Source organism: Thermobia domestica, chromosome 9, assembly GCF_964235325.1.
Source record: "Thermobia domestica chromosome 9, izTheDome1.hap1.1, whole genome shotgun sequence".
Classification (NCBI taxonomy): domain Eukaryota; kingdom Metazoa; phylum Arthropoda; class Insecta; order Zygentoma; family Lepismatidae; genus Thermobia; species Thermobia domestica.
The window spans coordinates 86,094,131-86,118,262 of record NC_137462.1 but is presented as its reverse complement, the minus strand read 5'-3'; the positions used below and the strand labels follow the sequence as shown (position 1 = coordinate 86,118,262).

Here is a 24,132-nt window from a genome sequence, read left to right as displayed (position 1 = left end):
GGGTTTGATTCCTGTTTGTGGTATTTTCATTTGGTTATTTGTTGAGAAAGAGCATACTTTTCCGGAGGTTCAATATAAATTTCGTGAGGATGTAATGAGACCAAGGAGCTAGATCATAAAACACATAAATGAATTAATATGAAAACCGTAATTAATCGATTTCCACATAGATGCACCGATTTTAACGGTTTCTTTTTGTTTTAAAAGAAGACTCTTTTCTTGTGGTCCTACGTATACTTCATAAGGAGCTAAATATATCCTCTGACGCTAGACTACGAAATTCCTCACTGAGTTACAATGTATTTCATTAATTTTGTGTATGATTAATCATAACTTCCACAAAGGTGCACTGAGTTTAACGATTCTTTTTTGAAAGAATTCTCTTTCCTTGTATACAAGGATCTAACAATAGTTTCGGAGCTAAACCATAAAACTCCTCAATGCCTGACTCCTCACTATTCATCATATTTTTTTATGTATAATCATTCATATCATCGACAAAGGTGTATCGATTTTGATGGTTCTTTTCTGTTTGAAAGAGTATTCTTTCCTTGTAAACTTCACAAGGCTCTATCGATAATGTTCAAAGCTAGTTCATGAAATTTCTAAGTGACTGACAGTGTTCATACTATAGTTGTGACTATCATCACCCATAAATTCGACATGCATGAGTAGTAACTTCAGGAAAATTCGTTCTCCGTAATCGAGTTTATTGCGCCGTCGAAAAAAAATATCTTTCTCTTTGTCCTGAGGGCAGGTTTACTCGTTTTGTGATATTGGATAAAATGTTGTAAAGGGTGAATGTTTTTTAGTTTTATTTTCATTTCACACGATATTTTAACCGGGGTGAACTATGCCACGGTAGAATTGGCAGAAAATTATATTTTTAATTACGTATAATGTGTACTCTCCGTCAGAATGACGTCGTTGTAAAAAATGGCGGGAAAATACTTATTCATGTAGGAGGACATGGTCTTAATTCGATTAGCATGTATGACCTGAATGGGTAAAAATGGCAGGGAAATATTTACTAATGTAGAACATTGCTTTAGGTCGCTCGGTCAGCATGACCTCGGTGTAAAAATCAGACTAATGTAATTTTTATTATTATGTACACATTTTAGCTCGGGTGGAGAGCATAGCTGCACTGTAATTTTTATTGATACGTAAACATACATATTGTGTACTTGGAGTACAGATCGACAAGAAGCACTGTGATGGTTCGTCTGCTTTCGATGGATACGCTGAACTGAATGAGAACTAAATACGTTCGCTTGAAACAATCTTGGAAGGAGATCCCTTGCAGTGGTGAAACTTGTTACAACTGCAAAGAACAATAACTCTGACGTTGACATCAACAAGAATACCAGTTGAAATGCTAAGTGATGTGGATTATCTCTCTGAATTACTGAAGAGTTTATCAAGAAAAGACATAAATTGGGCACACCATTTTAAAACTATATTTCAACAGTAATACTGGCGGTAGTTTTTCATGCGTTTTATGCAGTGATGAAAACATTAATGTGAATTTTGTAACTTGTGTAATAATCCGATTTATTGTGATATATGGGAAATAAGTGTTCTTCATAAGTGCTCTTATCTTCATAATATTGAAACATTTGCAGTGAAGTGTCTATCCATTCATAAAAGCCTTGTTGAACTATTTGAACAAGAACATAGTGAAGTTTCATTCATAAATTTAGCTTAGAATTTGTGAGGTTTTAACAAATACAGAACTTCTTGAACAAATTAGGCCACTTTTTGTACTACGTTCAAGCGAATTTTCACCATATGTGAATCAGTTCATTATTGACATTTAAGAATTTAAAATGTCCTATAATAAATTTATAATTCATTAATTTTGTATAACTACATGCGGTGATACAGTTGATTTTTAAACATCAATGAATGAATGTTGCGCAATATACATGTTATAACAGCTACAAAAATGAAATCAAAACCCTAATAAATGTATAGTTAACCTTATGTCATGTGAGGTTTGGGTGGACAATGTGGCCTAAAATTTTCTCTCTGGAGTTACTCCATTTTCTTTCAATATCTCCTCTAATTCTTCCGCCTCCTTATCACATATAGAAATAAAAGTAGACTTTAATATTAAATTAATATTCTTTTGTTTGGTGCTCTTTTGGTGGTATTTATGAATTACGTTTATAACAGTGGCGTATATCCCATAGAGTACACGACATGACAAATAATAAAACATCCCATGCCTTCAATACATTAAAGTATCTATATATATAAAAGAGAACGTACAATTTTTTGTCCGCTCATCACGCTAATACGGCTGAACCAATTTCTTTCATTTTTGGGGGGTTATTAGGATTTGGACCCTAGATGGTTTTTATCATATCACTTTAATTTTTAATTACCAGTGTCTTGAGATAATTGACCATTCAGGTGTCCATAACGTACAAATCCTTTGTTATTAGTTCATCATAGGTAAAAATAAACGTATTTATATGCAACCCGCATGACCGTGTCACTCGGCGGGTTAACATAAATGACAGGCGATATACAGCGGAAAATAGCTTGAATCTTCTGTTTAAAATTTTTTAATTGATTTGCTTATTTTTACAGACACTTTTACAATATGCCAGCACCGGGATGACCGCAGCGAAGCGGGGCGGGTTAACATAAATGACAGGCGATATAATGTTAAGATTTACTGCAATCTTCTATGGTTTTTATCATATCACTTGAAAGCGAAAAAGTAAAAATTATCTAAGTAACAAAGTTTATTGCGTTCCGGGGTGACCGCAGCGAAGCGGGGTGAACGCTGCTAGTAGCCTATGTAGCATTGTGAACGTCATGGAAATATGTCATACAATATATAAACATTTATATATTTGTGACGACGAAAACTGGATAAATTAAATATACTTAATAAAAAAATAACCGACTTCAAGAATACACTAAAAGCAAAAAATAACTTTTGAAAACAAATATTAACCGACAAAAACGCTAAACGACAGAAAACAGATAATAATAATAATAATAGTATTGAAGTTAAAAATAAGGATACATTTTCACCCCTATCCCAAGCTGAAGTTTGAAAAATGGTTTCGTAGAGCATTAGATCTTGTGAAGATCTTTTTATGTATAAAATTTGTTGATTCTAGGTTACTCCTTTCTGTGCGAAAAGCTGATGATAGACATGCTGACACACACTCAGATTATTTTATTATTATTAAAAATAAAATATATTGTTGAAGACAGAGAGGACGCAAAAGGGATTAACCCGGTTGCCAGAAGGGTCCTGTTCACCTCTGCCTGTTTGTAAAGGACATGAATGAAAATAACAAGCAAAAGGTTGCGGAAGAATTAGTGGAACGGAGATATTGAAAGAAAACGGAATAACTCGGGAAAGAAAATCTTACATCTACATTGTCCACACCAAGTTCACATTGCATGGGGATGACTATACGTTTATTACAGTTTCGGTTTCATTTTTGTAGCTGTTATAACATATACAGGGTGTTTCAAATCAACACCGACAACATGTGGGAGGTGATTCCTGACATCAAGATAAGACAAAAAGTATAGACCAACCTGGGTGTAAAAATGCTTCCTGTCGGAGTTATAGGCTGCCGAAAATATAAGAATATCAACTTTAATGGCCCATAGCTCAAAACCATGGGACCTACCGTAGTCGGGTCAAGACTTCACTTAGAAACTAGTATTACCCTATCCAAAAATCCATGGTTTAGAATTCTAAGATACTCACGCGACGATTTTTATAGAGGTAGTACGACTACGGGCATACAATTTGAAGTACTCACCAACTACTTATATAAAAGTTATTGCGGAAGTACCGCAGGTTGGTCTATACTTTTCGTCTTATCTTGGCGTCAGGAATCATTTCCCAAACGTTGTTGGTGTTGTTTTGAAACACCCTGTATATTGCGGAACATTCATTCATTCATGTCATACATCAATTCGACTCCCACATAGTACAATTTACATCTATATGAGTTAACATAGTTTATTTTTATTTTACAGCTGGAGACTATGTGAAGTTTAATTTTCCTCAAGCATATTCTATGACTGTGATTGCGTGGGGTGTCATATCTAACAAAGAAGCTTATCAGGTGTCCGGTAAGTTTCTCTGTAATATATTAGTTTCACACTACACATGCTTACCATAGAGGTAATAAACCTGCATCCAAATGAAAAATTAAACGAATGGCCATTTGTATCAATAATCAGGATACTGGAGAGATTTTATGTTAATATTTTATTACTAGAATTTCTGGGAAAAATAAAAACAAAATATTCCCTTATGTTGTATATAGAGAATTATGCACAAAAATGTCAAAAAACGAATTTTTGTATGAACGATTTTTAAACAATTTCTCGCGGGACCACTCCCGGACCTCTACTCAACTGAGGGTATTCTAGATCCCCAGAAAGTTCGCCTGCTTCCATAGCAGACAACCCCTATATTCGCTCATGCTCAAATTTTCAGATTTTATGTCAGCCACGCATGTTCTTTAAATTTGGCCTACCATTGTGCTTTAGTAAGATAATAAAGAAATGCAGGAAAATTCATGTCATGAGGATTAAGTTCCTCATAAATGAATTTATCCTGAAAGGATGTAAGGAACTAAGAACTTTTCCATATTGAAAATATTTAACTTCTATTCACTAACAATATCAGATTAAATTAAAAGTAATCGGCACAAAGATCTAAATATTAGGGATACTCATGCACACAGATAATGACCACACACGTATTCTCAGTGTTATCCAATTATTGGAAAGACGTAAGAATACTTTTTTAATGAAAATAACAATTTTTTGATTGGTTAACTTTTTTCAACATAGATACCGGACTTAGTAACGCATTTCTTTAATATTGTAGGTACAAAAGAAATACCTACCAGTACCAGTTATACATGTGCAACACATGCATTTCAACGGGGCAGCAACATCTGTCATAACTATATTATTTAAAATAAGTATTTCTTGTTGAAAACAGACTTCATGATGATGGTAATTAAATTTACTAAGCTGACCTTCTATTTGAATACTACATTCGTAAATCATGTTTTGGTCGATTGAAGCTTGATATTGAATTCTGTATAAAGGATTACAATCTTTCCTCTGCAGGCGTGTTTTCTATATCTTTCACTAACATAATAGATTATTATTTACAGAAAAATAAACACAACGAGATTGTATTTGCAGTGCTTAGGCCTTTCTGAGTGCGAGTGCCTCTCCGTTCCCTTCGTTGTTCATGATGGGGTAGCACACTTAAAATCGTAACTTTTTCTTTCTGGAGAAAGGGGGCGGCAAATCATGCCATTGCACGAGACGCCAAATTGCCTAATGCCGGCTCTGGTCCCGGTCCCGACGAATTCATAACAATCCTTTCCGATTTCAGTTTAAACGAATTGCCTCAATATACTATCTTTTGTTTGGATTGTGCCTAATACTTCCTTTCTGTCATGACTCTTATCGGCAACAAACACAAATTCTTGTATAGGAGAAAGAAGTGAACTTCTTTGTATACATCTCATTTTAAAAACAAAAGGCAGGGAAAATAACAAAAATTTCGGTGTTGGCAACTTAGAAATTATTTCTAAATAAGAAATTAAATCTTTGACGTGCAAAATTATTTGTCAATTACTTTAATAAAAACAAATTTATTAAAGGTATAATAGCAGTGATGAAAATTTTCCGGAAAATTTTGAAACGGAAAATTCTTCGATTCATAAAAACATACTCCACTTATTCCTACATCGTTGGTTAGCCGTGATGTGAGGTGGAAAATTTTCTTCTATATTTTTCGGGAAAATTTTCCATTCTTAACAAATATCAGTGATCAAGTAACAATTCCATGATCACTGATATTTGTTAAGAACGGAAAATTTTAGTAACAGTATCATCAAGTATCCATTAAGTTCCATCAAGTATCAGTGATCAAGTAAGTACTCATAAAATCGATTGAATTCATGTATAGAAATGTTAAAAAGTGAAAGATCGTTAAAACAATCTGAAAATTTTCATGGTACAGACAATTTTCAGTACTATGTAGGAACAAGTGAAACAATTTTTCATGAATCGAAAAATTGTCTGTCCTGTACAGTGATGAAAATTTTCCAGAAAATTTTGAAACGGAAAATTTTCCGATTCATAAAAACATACTCCACTTATTCCTACATCGTTGTTTAGCCGTGATGTGAGGTGGAAAATTTTCCGTTCTTAACAAATAGTGATCAAGTAACAGTTCCTCAGTATTCACAAAATTGATTGAAATCATGTATAGAAATGTTAAAAAGTGAAAGATCGTTTAAAGAATCTGAAAATTTTCATGGCTCAGACAATTTTCAGTACTATGTAGGAACAAGTGAAACAATTTTTCATTAATCGAAATATTTTCTGTCTTGTATGGAAAAATTGAAGAACTTTTTATGTCCGAAAATTTTAATTATTTTGAAGCAAAAATTAAAACAACTTTTTGTAAATCGGAAAGTTTTATTGCTCTGTAGAAACAAGTGAAAGAAATTTTCATGAATCGGAAAATTTTCATCACGATGTAGAAATAAGTGAAAAAACTTTTCATAATCCGGACAATTTTGGATATTATGTATAGTGATGTTTGGTGGAAAATTTCACTATATTTAACTGCACATTCAGCTATAAGATTCAATTTCTGTAGAGGAAAGTTAGACAGCAACAAATTATAATTTTCCAATTAGCTTTCGGGAACCGGAAAATTTTCTAATATTTCAACATGGGAAGTAAAAATATACAATATTTCTCTCTCTCTCCTCTCTCTCTCTCTCTCTCTCTCTCTCTCTCTCTCTGTGTGTGTGTGTGTGTGTGTGTGTGTGTAAAGTACAGGGAACATATATCGAGTTCGTAGAGAACAAATATCCCACTCCAATATTTAAAATGTAACAAGATATTGAAAAGAAACCTTTGTGAACTTATCAAGTTCAGAAACAGAAAATTCCACAATTTCTTCACATGTAGGCCTGCCTATGTAGTGAAATAACTACATAAAAGTTCCTTATGACGATTATTTTTGTAACAGGAAATAAGTGTAATGATTTTATTGTTTAACACTCGTAAATCATAATTTCAATATTGGAATTTTGTATAATCAACATCTTAGAGCAGATATTTGTATTGTAAAACTACCATTATATATAAAACTGTATTTAGAAATAATGACGATTCGATAGAACATCTACATATATATATATATATATATATATATATATATATATATATATATATATATATATATATATATATATATATAGAGAGAGAGAGAGAGAGAGAGAGAGAGAGAGAGAGAGAGGGAGAGAGAAAGAGATAGAGAGAAAGGAGTTGAATTGAGTTGATTTTGAGTTTAACGTCGCTTTCAGCAGCGAGACTATATAAGACGGGACCAACTGATTAACGTGGAATCCGAACTACATGAGCTCCCGCTGGGAATCGAAGCCAGATCTTCCATGCCAAAGGCGCGTATGCTAACCGCTTAGCAACGAATTAGCTCGAAGAGGAAGAGAGAGAGAGAGAAACACTGTAAAATTTTACTTCCCAACTTGAAATATTAGAAAATTTTCTGGTTCCCGAAAGCTAACTGGAAAATTATAATTTGTTGCTGACTAACTTTCCTCTACAGAAATTCAATTTTGTAGCTCTATGTGCAGTTAAATATAGTGAAATTTTCCACCTAAAATCACTATACATAATATCCAAATTTATCCGACTTATGAAAAGTTTTTTCCATTCGTTTCTACCTCGTGATGAAAATTTTCCGATCTATGAAAATTACTCTCACTTGTTTCTACAAAGCAATAAAACTTTCCGATTCACAAAAAGTTTTTACTTTTTGCTTCAAAATGATGAAAATTTTCCGACTCATAAAAAGTTCTTCAATTTTTTCATATAAGACAGAAAATATTTCGATTTATGAAAAATTGTTTCACTTGTTCCTACATAGTACTGAAAATTGTCTGAGCCATGAACATTTTCAGATTCTTTAAACGATCTTTCACTTTTTAACATTTCTATACATGAATTCAACAAATTTTATGATTGCTGAGGAATTGTTACTTGATTACTGATATTTCTTTAGAACGGAAAATTTTTCGGAAAAATATAGCGGAAAATTTTCCACCTCACATCACTGTATATTAGCATCTACTTTCCAGTGACGGTATGTCTTGATCAATGAAAAACCAGAGACGGTATGTCTTTATCACTGAACAAACAGAGGCGGTATGGCACACCACTGCATAGTGTCTCACTTCGACCACTGCTTCTGACAAAACCGGCACACATGATGTTGACCATGACATCATATACCATTGGACCGAAGTAGGAACTGTTCGCTCCTGAAATGAGCGCTCTACCAGTGAATCACATGCCCTTTGGCTTGTATGAGTTATCAATGGAAACACGTGCAATTGGAAATACATAAAATGTCTGGGTTGACAACGGCCAGGCAGCAACAGTAGCACAGCACTGTTGGCAGTGATGTGTTAAGCCAAACTTAGTACCACGTCACAAGCAATGGAACGGCATTATGCAGTGATCTGAGGAGACGCTGATAAGGTAAAATGGGCAATTTCTCTTATATCTAAAGAGGGCAAATTGTTGTCGTTTGGTAATGTGCGAGCATTAATACACACATCGCAGTTGTATTGGAAAGAACAACACGAGAATTTAAATCTCACGATCAAATTTAATTATGTGCACTGAAATCTCACATTGTGTACCTCAGTCAAATTCATTGTCTTTTTCTTTTCAGGAGAGCTTAACAATGTTCGAAAGCTTTTAAAGTGGGGGACAGACTACCTACTGAAGTGTCATGTGAGCAGCAAGGTGTTGTATGCACAAGTAGGGGATCCAATAACTGATCACGGTGAATGGGGAAGAACTGACGAAATAAAAATTGCTAGACCAAGCTTTAAAATAGACGAAGAGCATCCAGGTATGATACCTTTTTCTAACCGTCTTCAATTTGTATCCTAAGATTCACGAACTAATAAAGCAGTAAGAAAACGGTGCTTATCAAATATATCCCTACCTTTTCTTCAAAAACTAATTTCTCTTCACTTCCACATAATTTCTTTTGTTTTAGTTTAACATCCCACGGTTATACTCTGAGTCTAAAGAAGACAATAATGATGATGATAAAGAGCGAAGTAGTGGAATGTAGAAAGTGGGAGGAAATAGGATGACCCCGAGAAGCCCCCACACGGTGTTTGTCCACCACAAGGGATCTCATTCACCAAAGGTGAGAATTCTACCATTAAGCCATTGTGACCACGCCACCTGTCTATGTTGGCCACTTTTTATAGAAACGATAATGGCCAAGATAGACAAGTTTAACTGTGATTCACTTTCGAAAATCCAAAAGATGAATCAATTTTCTCCTTGCGCACTACCATGATTTGGGGTTCCTTCTAGATCTCGATTATCCCATTCCCTGATTAAGTAGTGACACTGTGCATTGTTGTTGCAAACGGTCGCACTTCTAATTAATTTCAACCCCGATCTATAGAAATAAGTCTCTAATATCCAACAAAACACATAGAAGTTTATACAAAGATTACGAAGTCATAAATAAAATGTTCATATAATATACACCAAAGTCGATCATTCTTTAACAAAAATATCGTGGAACATATTTTTTTTTTAAATTGGAAGAGGGGCAAATTCACAAATACATTTTTAGGAGATTTTAATCACAAACCATGAAGATCTTTACACTATGATATATATATATATATATATATATATATATATATATATATATATATATATATACGAAGTTTTGTCATAGTTGAACAACTTTTACGTAGTTTATTCATACTCAAACTTAAATCATGTGGTAGATTTTACCAAATTTTGTTTATTCTTAGTGATTGTCATCATTACCATCATCAGCATCATAGGTATTCTATTCTGCAAGTCATTTACTGCAACTGACTAGCGACAAGCCTCCATTCTCCATGGTCTTCAGCTAGCCTCTTCGTCTTCACGTACAATTTTTCTGTTTCGATATCGTCCATCAATTGTAGCCTTTTTTGTCCCCTCCCTCCCTTTCCTGCCATCATACCCTCTGGCACGTCCATCATGATATAGTTTCTTCTTAACCAATATCCCAGCCAGTTTCTTTTCATTTTTTTCAATAATATCTAAAATTGTTATTTTCTCACCCACCATTACTAACACCCTCTCATTCATTTTCCACTCGATCCATTTAATTCTCTCCATTCTTCTTCACACACACATTTCGAAAGCTTCCAGTCGTTTTTTAAATTTTGAGTTTCTGCCCCATAGAGTTCAAAACTCCACATGAAACATTTTATGAGTCTTTTTCTCAACTCTTTATTCAAGGTTCCACAAAGTAAACTTTTCTTCCTGCTAAAGGCTTCTTCTATCCTTGCTTTTATTTCACGTTCGCAGTTCAAATCATAACTAGTAATATTACCTCTAGAATTCGAAAAGTAGTCACCTATTCTCAGTGTTCGAAGTGCAAAAAAGCAGAGGTGGTATGTTTTATTACAATTTTCACTCGACATATCGCCTATCAAAATTTTGAAATACAGTGATAGTACGTTACCTCAAATATTGCACCTCTATTTGCATAACTCAAAACCATGGGAGAACTTTTTGTAGTTACGAGTGGGGCATGGAGAGGCTTTACACCTCGTTCCCAATTTTCTGCGAATAATAAAAAAAATATCCCCCTTCGTTGTTGAATGAAAATGCTCTAAAGCCGATTTTTTAAAAGATAATTACAATTTTTAAAGAATTTCCCGCAGGTACACTACCAAAGTGCTCACTCGAATGAGGGGTATTCCAGACTCCTGGAAGGTTCTTATCCAATTATTAGAGAGACACAAAAATCGTTTTAATGAAAGTATATAAGCTCCATCAATTTAATCGTCTTAACACATTACACAATAACTGATCATAAGCAAAAGAATAGATTTTTTGATTGCATAAACTATATGTTTTTCTCGTAAATACCGAACTCAGTTATGTTTCTTTACCATTGTAGATACAAAAGAAGTCCTGGCGAACTCGTAACTATACTTTCCGATCTCAGTTTAAACGAGTTACCTCAATACATTGCCTTTTATTTGGATTGGGCCCATGACTGATTCCTTTCTGTCATGTGACCCTTATCCGCAACCAACACAACTAACATGAGTTCTTGCATAGGAGCAAGGGTAAGGGGTGAATTTCTTTGTAGACACCTCATTTTAAAAACAAAAGAAGGAAAAAATATATAAAAAATGTTGGTTTTGCCAACTTAGAAATTGTTTCTGCATAAGAAATAAAATATTTGACATGCAAAACAATTCGTCAATTACTGCGTATGAAAATGGATTTATTAAAGGTATATTAGCATCTACTTTCCAGTGACGGTATGTCTTGATCACTGAAAAAACCAGAGGTGGTATGACATACCACCGTATACCGTCTCACTTCGACCACTGCGTATTCTACTTTCTCCTCTCCAATTTCTATATTTGATATCGACCGCTTCGTTCCAATCATCATGGCTTTTGTCTTTCAAACATTTATTTTCATCCCATATTCTTCAGAACCCTTCTTCAAGTTTTCTAGCACCTTACTGATTTTCTTTTGATTCCACACCAAGCGCTATATCATCTGCAAACCGTATACACCTAATCATTCCACCTCCTACCGAAATGCCGTATTCCTTATGTAAGCTCTTTTTCACTACCTCTTCTACATAGATGTTAAATAATGTTGACAAGAGATGAACTCCCTTCCCAACTTCATTTGCCTTTGTCATTTTCTCCCCTATTCCAACACTTACTCGTTAGTTCATATATAAACTTCTTATGAGTCTTCGATCTTTCCATTCTAACCCAACCTTCTTTAGAATTCCCAATAATAATTCCCAATTCAGTTGCAGCTGCCGAAGATAGGGTTATTTCTGAAAGTCGAAAGAAGCCGACTTTATTATAAGTTTTATTAAAATCAGATAAGTTTCACGAGCGTTATTGTGGAATAGCCGGACAGAGACACAAATGCTGATCGAGTCCAATGGTAGAAGATTCGCTACGTTCGCCTGCTTACTATTTCCAATATAGCATTTTTTTTTTCAAGAAGCATGTGACAAATAGTTATTGTTTGGCCTTGTATTGCACTATAGTCGAACGCTTACAGACAGAAACCAAGCAACTTAATTCTTTCACAGTATGTTGGATGAATCGATAGATTGATAGGGATATATTTTTACGACTCTTTTTTGGTACAGAGGCTATAAACATAAAATGCACCCCCCTCAGAAGGCATCAGGAAGTTACTTCAGTTAGATTCAAGTAGGCTGCTTGGCCGATAATACATTGCTATTTTTGATTTTATCTTCCATGAGGAATAGTCTAAACTTTTCCTATTCTTCACGTCTTCGTACCTGGATATTTAAGTGTGAAACAATCGATATCTCGATTAAAAAAGAGAGAAAAAACTATCAACAGCAATAGCCGGAAAGTGTATTTTCGAAATTATCAAGCAGAGTTTTCGTAAGTAGAATTTCTATAAAATACATGGCTCTTTCATTTAAATTACCGTAAAACCTGTATAAAATAATCTAAAGTGCGACCGAGATTGTTATACACGGTATATTTGACTCGAAGTGTTAGGTGCACACTTTTTTAACTTTGGAGAAAAAACGAGCTCTGAAAGTTCTCAAGCTGTAAAATATTATTCTCTGAATTTGACCCCGTCCCCCACATAATCACTTTTCCTTCCTACTCTTTTGCTACTACGTTCAAAAAATAAAAATAAAAATAAAGAAAATAAAAAGAAAAAGAAAAACGAAAAATCTTCCAATTTTCCGGTCATCGTGGATTGGGTATGCTATTCCCTGTTTGAGAATTTTGACAAGGTCAAACAGTTCGTGCTTTCTCTGGATGCAAACCACGCATGGACTATAATTTCCAAGGCACATGAACTTTTTCAGCAAGAGAAAATTTTTTATTTGTGAACATAATTCGTTTGTTTTTACGGAAGTGAAGACTGACATTAAAAACTTGGAGCAAAACGCTTAGGAAAATAAAGTGGGGTATCTACTTCCGTTAGACAACAGTTAAATAGTTTTGCCTTGAAGAAGTATCCCAGTATTGGTCCTGAGAAGATCCCAATGATGTCGAATTTGTAACACTTCCAGAATTGTCAATCCAAGTGAATATCCCACTAGTCTCTTCAGATGTGGAAAGAAGCTTTACAATCTACAAAGACATGTTATGTCCAAATAAAAATATGTTTAGATTTAATAAGTTAGAGATGCTTATTTTTGTTAGCATAACATATTAATATTTCGCCTTCCTATTATAGTTAGATTTGTGTACTGTGTTCAGTAAATGTTATGTAGACAGGAACATGGTTTATATTTCGATATTTTCATTGATATAAATGAACAATTGTCATGGCAGTTTCACACCTTCCTTTCCTTTGTCGTCGAATTTCCCTTTCGTTTTCTAAAAGAACTACTCCTGAAGGTCCTAACCCATGTATGTTTGTTATTTTGTGGTGGTATCCTAGAGCTATTCCTAACTGGAGCTGGGTTGCATGGGTAGCGCAGATGGATACCGTTACAGGATTGCTCCAAGCTGGAGGAGCGAAGTGCCGTTAGATTTCTGTTGAGTGGAGGCGCTTTGGATTTGATTTGATTTGCGGCTTGTTCAGCAACTAGACTATATGAGACGCGGACCTGTAACTTAATAGGGCCCATACACGATCCATGGTTTGTGTAAACAGTTTGATCGTGTATGTTGCTGTATGAGCTGTTAGCGCAAACGTTTGTGCAAACATTTTTCACATCAAACTCGTTCGAAAATTGTTTACACGAACATGATGTTTGCGCAATCACGTGGTGGACCATGTATGGGCATGTTTGTGCAAACACGAGGTTTATTTCCGAGTAGCAGTCCTAGTGGACAAACGCTTATTTCTTGTGCTATGGCATCAATGAATAAGATTCAAGAATTCTGGAGAGAATTTATTGAATTTTATCAAAATTTATCTGATCTGTGGAAGGTAAAAAGTGAAGATTATAAAAACAGGAATTTAAAAAATGCGGCCTCACATATTTTATAATAATTTATGCAGGCGTCTGGGGTGCAATGGCTATTTCAAATCTAAGTCCTCGTACATGTTTCTGCACAAGATAACGCAAAGTGGCAAAAATCCTCTGCTCGGGAGATACCGCATCCCTCATATTTGTATCCTGTTTTCGAATAAGAGGGGTAACCATTTCCAGGTTTTACCAAATGTAGTTGAATTCATTCGTAAATAAGTCCACAATCGAACCTGTCTCAAGCTAGGTTATTAAATTTTGATGACTAAACTAGACCGTTTCTTGAACCACTCTGTCATCCACCCCCTCTTCTTCCTTTTTGGGATTCGCGGGTCTTTCCGCTTCGAAAGCACAAGCAATTACTATCGCTAAACAAGCTGCTTTAGTGGGCTTGTTTAAGCGATCAAACTCAAAATTGAACTGAAGTTTGTGCAAACAGTTGAACCGTGTATGGCCGAGTGCTTGCGCAAACACAGTGTTTGCACAAACATGATGTTTGCACAAACCGTGGACAGTCTATGGGGTCCTTAACGTCGGATCCAAATCACATGAGCTCCCACCGGGAATCCCACCTAGGGTCTCCCGCGACAAAGACACACACGCTATCCAAACATCCACCAGGAAGCTATTGAGTGGAGGCGCCAGGGCAATAGAAATAAGTTGTATATACGTGCTAGCATTTAAATGTTTGTAATACGATAGATGATTATACAGAAGACGAAGTAGCAGCCATTTATACACCAATTTTAAAAAAAATGAGGAGCATCCCTTTGTCAGCACTCCTTAATGGATGGAGATAATCACAATGCATTACATTAGGTTGGAGAAATGTTATTCAAGCACTCTACCGGAAGCAATGATTGAGTTAATTGCTATAATATGACGTAAGGTACTCTGGCTTTATAAATAGATGGTGACACTGCTCTTGCTTCAATTGTATCCCTTCATGAGCCTATATTAACTATTATTTATGATATCTTCGTTATTTCTTTACGTCAATCATTTGCATTTCCAGGTTTTCTTGTACTTTAGACAAATATAGTACATACAAATAAATTTTATACATCAATTGTCGGTATATTATCGTTACAGGTTCAGATCTAGCTGGTGAAACGGCATCAGCATTTGCAGCCACGTCCATTGTTTTCCGAGGGTCAAAATATGCGAGTATTTTGTTGGAACATGCAAAACAACTCTACAAGTTTGCAATGGATAATCGAGGAAAATATTCAGACTCCCTTCCAGAAGTCCAGGAGTTTTATAAGTAAGTTAAAATCGCAGTGTAGGCTAATACAAAATTACATGTACGTACGCCATACTATAGTGAAATAGAAGTCCTTAGGAATTGTGTTTTGTAGTGAGAATCTGCTTACTTTCATTACACACATTATTCCTATATACAATCGATAGCCAAAATATGTCAAATGAACATCTCAAAATAACAAATCTTTTCATCAAATTGAATCTTAAGTTTTAATTTTGTCTAAGTTTTTCATGAGCTCTGTCGGTCAAGAAATGAGGTGTGGTATCTCCCGTGAACTAACTGTTACTGTTGATATTGTATATGCACTGAATAATATTGTCCTTATCTAATCCATGAGAGGTAATACTTTATATTAATTCATGCGTTTAATTGCTGTAGGCTGATCGAACTGCAATACAAAATGGACAAAAACGAACATTTCCAGGATATGATGTTTGAGGATAGATATCTGCCAGCCTCGGAAGTCACTAGATGATTATTGGTGCAGTGTATGAGGAGAATTCAATTTGTAACATAACTGGGCATAGGTGGCATGTTCATTTCAAGAATGTATGGTTCACTATGAACGACTCTCCATGGTGTGAATAGAAATCAGACTTTTCATTATGATAATTTGAATGGGTTAATTCATACGAACCCACACCAAAGGACACTAAAATTTACCAGAGATATACTCTGGCCATAAAACCATGGTTAGACACTTGCTTCTCAAGAAGGCGCAGAAACTTGCTATGTAAGATGCCCCCACATCTCAGCGACAACATAAAACTATCTGATCTTCCTTGCTTTCTCGTCAACAACATCAGTTCTTTTTGTCAAAATTTTCTCGGGTGTCGAATAGGGGCCTAAAGATGCATCTACGTCAACAGCACACCCAAGAAATAATGACCGTACAGAAAAGGGACACCTTGTATAAAAGATTATCTATATTCACGCAAGATATTATTGTCCACACAACTGCGTAAACTTCAGAGAACTGTTGCAGAGAAACAACCACGAGGATCCGGTGCAATGATTCCCAGGTCGACAACCCAAAACCTTCCATTGGAACCATAACGAAAACAAGCCCTCAAAAGCGAAAAATGAAGGTCTTTTCACATTAGATCTCGCGCCTTCAAACTATTGTCTGTCCCGTGCATTGCCAAACGCAATGGATAAACTATCCTTTGCGGACGACAATTGCCTTTATTAATTCTTCCTCAGAAACAGGTGAAATTTTACCGCAAAGGTATCGAGATGCTCCCTGAATAATAAGAAATAGCCATGAATAACGATAGAAATTGTTTTATTAATAAGTGGTTTCTAGCTTTCGTGGTTAGTGATTGAATTGAATAGTAAGAAACCAACAGTATTCTCTAATCAATATGTTTAGTTTGTACACTACTGAAGCCAACGAACTTTCCATGTTGATCCGGATTTGTATCTGAGTGGTGTTCGTCTCTATTTTTTTTTTTTTTTTTTTTTTTGACACAATCCGATTCTTGGGTTTGAGTTTTGAGCATCGCTTAACGTGGGGATCACACATTCGGAATCTTAAATGCTCTTGTCTCCGATCTTGAACTTGCTTCGAGTATGTTCTTAGCGCATCTCGGATACTCATTGTATTGTTTTCTTGCGATTATATCGTAGTCTGATTCAGTTCAAAATAGACTATGATCGTATTGTTTGTTCATCAGCCCGTTCTTCTCTGTTGAAGCAATTTGACACTACATCATCTGGGAACTCGGATAGATACTGGTACTTTTCGGTCTAACCACGTTCATATCATTTGTGTTGAAGCAAAAGAACCATCGTTAGCCTGTTGACACGCGAGAATTCTCCCTTGTATACATGTCATGTGTGTTATATTTCCGCTCACATTTGCACCTTTTCTTTGAGTGGTGACATGCTTTACGATTGGTATGCAGCACGTCCACGAGCCTGACGCTTATGGTAATTTGTGTTTACGAGAGCCTTACTGCAGATAAATGTGTATGGCCATCTCTTGGCTTGTTGCATGTTTGTAGTCTTCCAACATGGTTGTTGACTCCGTCAAGGTTTTTACTTTTGGCTATCAGCACACACCAAACAGCACACAAGTGCCCATAAATTCAAGCAAGAGTTTGGAACGTTACTGGGAAAGCTCCCCGATCTTAATGTGGTGTATATGGACGATTTCGAAGGAGATAATTCCGTTGGCTGTGCCTGTCACGGACGAGGACAGTCAGGATTTAGTCTGTATCGCACGTGTTCAGTATTTTCTGTCGAACTAACTTAACACCAGTTAAGGCAGTAATATAGACAGCATTTTCTTGTCAGGAGAGCTAGTGTCAAGTTAAGTTACTTCGGCAGGAAATATTGAACACAAATAATATAGATAAAATTCTGAGCTGTTCTCTTCCGTGACAAAGGCACAGCATATCTTACCAATTTAATAGAAACACCTGGAATTGCAAAACACGCCAGATGTCTGTTTTGGCAACTGTTACGCGACAAACGCAGGGCCATGCTGTTAGTGATGGTGTGTTACAGCGAATTCCGTACTACGTGAGGAGCATTAGAACGTCAGTGAACAATGTATTGAGCAGACGGTAGCAGTGTAAAATGGATGATCTCTCTAATTTCCAAAAAGAGCAATTTCTGCCTCCACTTTCTCTCACGGAAGACTGCATGTGATGTACTGAACTATGTTGTGCATAGAATGGTACAACATTCCCTTTGCTGCCTATATGACGATTTCTGTGACTCCGTTCCAAATCGCATCAGAGCTGTAGAACTGTCCTAGCTTGAAAACTATGAGGTATATCATAAACGGTTCAAGAAACTACACAGGAACTAGTATTCACTCTATCTAAATATCTGTTGAAGTAAAATGTTAGGCATTACTCAAAATACAGTAATCTATTATACTATATATAGATTGCGCAGGAGACACAGTACAAGTGAAAAATCACAGGTTTTCAGGAGACGATTGTTTTATTTTACCAAGCATAAGTATGAATCACTTACATTAACAGTACCAAGACGCGATTATTCAACTCACGTTTAGAATTGACTTATACCAAGTTAACCGGAGGTGGAGTATGATGCATAGATCTCCAATTTTGACTTATCTCACTTGGGCAAAATTCTGACTTACAGTGTTTCTTCCGCGCAGTCTAAGTATATTCGTATATAAACTACTTTATATTCTATATATTAACTTAGAGCTGTATCAAGAACACAATCAATATACAGTTACTATGGAGACGTCAAAATTTACTCTTGTCATCTGTTATAATATGTACCATAGATAATTTCCAAATGATATATAATAGCACACCAACTAAGTATCTTTATTTCATATAATTTCTGACAAAATAGTACTATGACAGAAACAACAAATTTGACCGAAACTATGAACAATTTCAACAGGTTTTCCTTTCCTTTCACCTCATCAGTTGAATTAATTATGAGGGAGCTATTAACTCGAGTCCTCTACAATAGCAGATTTGTTTTATAAAGTTAATAGTGCGAAATTAGTATACATTTTCCAGCTTTGAGGAATACATGGAATTGATTAATAAATAACACTACCCAGCACGATTTTTGCGGCAAAACATCTAATAAGTAATTTTAACTAAAATAAGGTCTGCTGATTTCAGGACTGTAATTAGTTTTCTTGTATCAAGTCTAGTTTTGGTAATAATCTCCATTTACTGTCTCCAAACTTGCCTTTGCGGATATGAGTACTACTTTGCAATAACAGCGAATCGCCAGTTACTAGTATGGCCACGGTTTGCTTTATTATTATTGAGCATATGTGTCAATCCAAACTCCTCAACCATCAAATTTGCCCCATCCATCCAATTCGTCCGGTATCAGTCTATTGTTAGAACTGTTACCATGTGAAATGCAGTATTGTCAATTTAACTTTTCACTCGCTAGATCCAGCGTTTCTGTAGTTCGTAGTATCCGAACAAATTAAACTTATCCAACCTCGTTTACATTAAATTTCCTCGCCATTTATATGAATGGGACAGCAGGGCTAGGAACAAACACTAGTTTACATCTGCCTGGCCGGAGAAACAAGTGTTGACACAGGATGTGAGAAATGTTACAAATGCTGTCTTAGTTGATCCTAAATAGATGTTCTGCCATCGCTACACATCAAACTGAGAATCATGAAGCAGTTTATGAAGGCCTTCAACAAAGATATCCCCTGTTTTCAATACATTGCAAACAATGTTCCGCATTTATCGGACACAAAGGTCAAGTAAGCCATTTTTGACGAACCACAAGTTAGGAAACTTCTGAAAGACCGAAATTATGAAGAGACGGTGAATGCCATAGAGCATGGTGCATGGAATTCAATTAGGAAAGTCAAGGATGAACAGTGTGAAACAATAGCGAAAACGATGTTGGATCCCATGAAAGACTTGGGTTGTAAAATTATTCTGAAACTGCACTTCATTTTTCATCTCGATCATTTTCCGAAAAATCTTAGGGCTGTTAGTGAAGAGATGGGAGAGAGCTTTCATCAAGACATCAAAGAAGCAGAAAGAAGGTATCGGGGAGGGTGGAATATATCCAAGACGGCCGACTACTGTTCGTGTTAAAAGGAGATGGCAAACATACAGGATGACATAGATGCACGAGATATTCAAAAGTTGTAGTTATTATCTGTAAAATGACAATTTTTCCTTTAACATGTGGCAATTTATTAAAAGTATTTTCTCTAAAAGATATCAAAAAGTAATATAAAATTATGAAACGACATGCATGTGTAACAAAAACAAGTTGAAATATTTCTAATAAAATTATGTGCAGACCACTGGAAACCAAAGTATTCTATAAGAGTGAGCTACTTGAAATCAATATTTTTCTAACTTAAATTAGAGAAATATGTAATGAATATATGAAATTTCGTTTCTACTACTCAAATGATATTGAAGAAATGTGAAGAGCACCACAATAATGCAATATATATGATTAAGACAATAAAATGTGGAATATGAATCAATTTAAAATAAAAAGGTCAAATATAGCTTAATGTTACTTACCCCACACATTTGTTTCATTTTAGTTTAGCGTCCCGTTCAGCAGCGAGGCTATATGAGACGTGGACCTACTGATTAACGTGGAATCCTAACCACATGAGCTCCTGCCGGGAATCGAACCCGGGTCTCCCACGCCAAAGGCCCGTACGCTAACCGCTTAGCCACGAGAGAGCTCCCCCACACATATCACCACTGACACATACGAACATGGTGCAAATGGTATCTCCTTTGCTAGCATTAATACTTACAAGAAACAACACACAATCAAACTTTCAACAGTTTTCATTCATTACTCATTCTCTTCTAATTTAAATGCCAACAACTGGAATGCAAAGAAGGAGCACATTTGGATTTTTGTTGACTGCCAATTAGATTACATTTCAGTACGCCAAATTAATTCGTAGCATAAATTATATTTTTCTATGTTAATCTTTCGAGAAATTAACAAGAAATGCCTTAGGATACATTCACTTGTCAGTATTTACAATTGTCTCACAGGTACAACTCATTCCATCTGTTGACGCCCCTGCAAAAGTCCTAGCAAGCTTGATATTCCAAAGAGTGGGTGCCAACTAGTGGCCATTATTGAAGCACATCACCTTTACAGACAGCAATATAAGTTTTTCTAGCAAGAACTGTTGTTTTTCAGTTTAAATTTTTTGGCTACAATAAATTTCTCCGGTTTAGGCAAATAATTTTGAAACAATCTGTACATGTGACAAAATAAATTGTAAATGAACAAAGGATAATAAAGTTTACGTTACTGATAATGTTGGACTACAGTACGCCCCCATTTATTTTCATTTTTTAGAAACCGAAGATCAGCTTCAGTTACTTCACACCTAAACGAATTACAAGTGACGAAACATACAATGACAGTAGGGATGATATTACATATGACGCAGTTACATATGGCAATATGAAGGTTGCTGTTGTAAGAAATTGTTACAAAAGATGGTCATCTTTAACAATTGTGTCGATATCCACAACATGAACCAACAACTCTTTTACGGACAGTTCGTACACGAATAAAATATAGAACGACAAATACACATGTTCTAAATATACATAACACACAAGTAATATGTATCTTTCTACATAAAATACAATCAAAATACCATACTTTCATTAGATATGAACTCTTAATTACTATTTTATCATTACTATCATTATTAAAATTACTATTTCTCCCAGGAATATACATTGACACTAACATGACACCGCAAAATGCCCAAGCCTGGGATTAAAATGTCTCTCTATATACTAATATTTTATTGAAGTTTCTAACAAGTATTTCATTACTTATTTCTAAAGTAACTGGAAGATGTTTACGAGAATAGGATTTCTAATGTCTTTTTGAAGCTTTCTGTATATTTTACTAAAATTTTATTTTTTCTACTCAATGTCATAATCTAAAATATTTAAGTCAACAATCCGTCTAGCATATATTGGATTGTACGTTTTACGTCCAAAATCTAATTCATAGGGAGAAAACTCTATATTTCTTTCTGAATAAGGTATTAATTATGCACAATTCCTCTGGCTATAGCTAATGTAACCTTTATGAACCCCTTTTAACAAACGATTAGTACGTTCCGAATAATTAGATGATGGATTGTAAGGATAAGTGGAGACATATTGAATTTTTAAGCTATAAAAATGTCGAAATATTTACTAGGGAAGTAAGAAGCTTGGTCGTGAACGCATTTTTCTACATAACATAACCATACTTTAAGAAAAGGAAGTATAATTTCTCCCACTACAAATGGTGATTTACAAATGATTTTTGATTACTGATGATTCAATGATTCTAATATTGCAAAACTACTACAATATTCAACGATAACAAGTCTATATTGACAGCAATTGCAACTTGGTAATTGTTCAGTAGTATCTACGAACCAAATGTGATTTTGCTTAACCAAATGTGATCTACGAACCAAATGTGATTTCCTTCTCTGATATTAGCTATTGACTCTATATTAGGCTCTTTACAGCGTTGGAAAATATCACACATTTCATATTTCTGTATCAGTAAACATGTTATTGCATGCAAGTGTGCACTCTATTTTAGCAGTAATACTCGGCTACATTGAATACCTACCATTTATTAACTAAGAATGAAAATAATCAAGTATAGATGTTACTACAGCAGCAGGAAATACAGCTCTATATTTCTCACCTCCTTCACCAACTCCAAATAATCTTTACTTCGTCAGTTGTAATTGTAAGATGGAGGCTTATTTGAATGCAGACCAATAGGTATTAAATACTCAGAGATTTGTGGAAACTGCCATGGAACTGTCTGTTTCAATGAGAGACACATAAGTATTCTCTAGACTCTTATAGTGATATTGGCGATCTGATGTAACGTCACTGTTCGTTACCTTTCACTGTTTAAATCCTATGGCTGGAAAGCCAAACTTGAGACGATCCTGTGCTGGATCGCTAAACTTGAGAATGCCATTTACTCTAAACTGGAAAGCCAAACTTGTAACTACCTTAAAATCTTGTGGCTGAAGAGCTAACTCTGTAACGTACAAGTTAACACTAATTGTTTACACTTTCATTCGTAGCTAATATTATATTGGGGAAAGGAAAAGAAAGAAAGAAAGAAAGAAAGAAAGAAAGAGAAAAAATCAAGTGGGTCGCCGAAACTACTTCCTTCCCTGAACTACGATTATGGACCAGTAAGCACAACGCTACTTAATTCCAGACTCTTGCACACTAATGGTATTATCGGTACCATGAGAAGGAAAAAAAATCCATTTCAAAACAACACCACATACTTTGCATATTATATTTATTTAACTCTTTCGCGAACAGCAGATAATGGTAAGAATTATATCAATGTTAGCGATCATAAACAGCTAGACACAATAACCATAGTTTAAAAAAATCATCATATATATGTACTTCAGTCTCTTGAAAATTTTAGGAAAACTTCTCACATCAACGCAACTAAGTAGCTAGTAACAACAGCGTTTAGACATTATCTTAGTAACAATTAAACAGTTGTTTATATTCCTCGACCAAGCATTTGAGACAGAATCTTTAGTAGGCTACATCATAACGAGTGAAGGGAGATTACAAATTACGTTACTGTTTACAGAACATCTCATCACAGAGGGAGTAAGTACGCGACTGCGTCGATTAACCTTCCTCTCCAAAGCATAACGTTTCCACTACTCTTCCGCAACCAACTGTTAAGAGGGAGCTATCCCTCGACTTAGCTTACAACTAAACAGCGGCGATAATAATATATATGGTAGAAACATTTAGAAAGTACCAGACCAGCCAGGAATCTGAACTCTACCCCTGACACCATCACATCTAGGCGTGAATACAATGCCCACCGTCTTCGACGCGACCAACTGGACTATTTAAGCAGCTTTATAATTAAAGATAAAACATGGAAACAATGCGAGGATTTACATAAATCTTTTCCTTGCGTAGCGACTTAACAATTTAGACTATGAACTATAGGTTACAGTAAACAATACGGAGTGCCCAATACTGGGACGAACATGAGCTAGCTGTAAACGAGTAATACATTATACATCTGCGCAACTCAAGAGACAAATTTCACTTAACGCAAGATGGAAATGGTGTTGACATCGGACTACCCCGTCGGCGTATGAATTGACTTACCGGATGGAGAACTCACTTCTGTCTACTCAGACATGTTACAAGCGAAAGTTACGATAATAGACAATACGTATTGTAGACATTGTAGAATAAAGTTA

The 24,132-nt window shown here is 35.3% G+C and overlaps 1 protein-coding gene across 1 annotated transcript in view; it reads left to right on the top strand.

The window, feature by feature from the left end:
• Positions 1-24,132, top strand: part of LOC145660921 (endoglucanase E-4-like) — a 60,528-nt gene that overhangs the window by 3,419 nt on the left and 32,977 nt on the right. Inside the window, exons 3-5 of the mRNA XM_081726356.1 lie at positions 4,021-4,116; positions 8,789-8,971; positions 15,197-15,368. Of these exons, the coding sequence (XP_081582482.1) occupies positions 4,021-4,116; positions 8,789-8,971; positions 15,197-15,368 (451 nt within the window). The remainder of the gene's footprint in view (positions 1-4,020; positions 4,117-8,788; positions 8,972-15,196; positions 15,369-24,132) is intronic.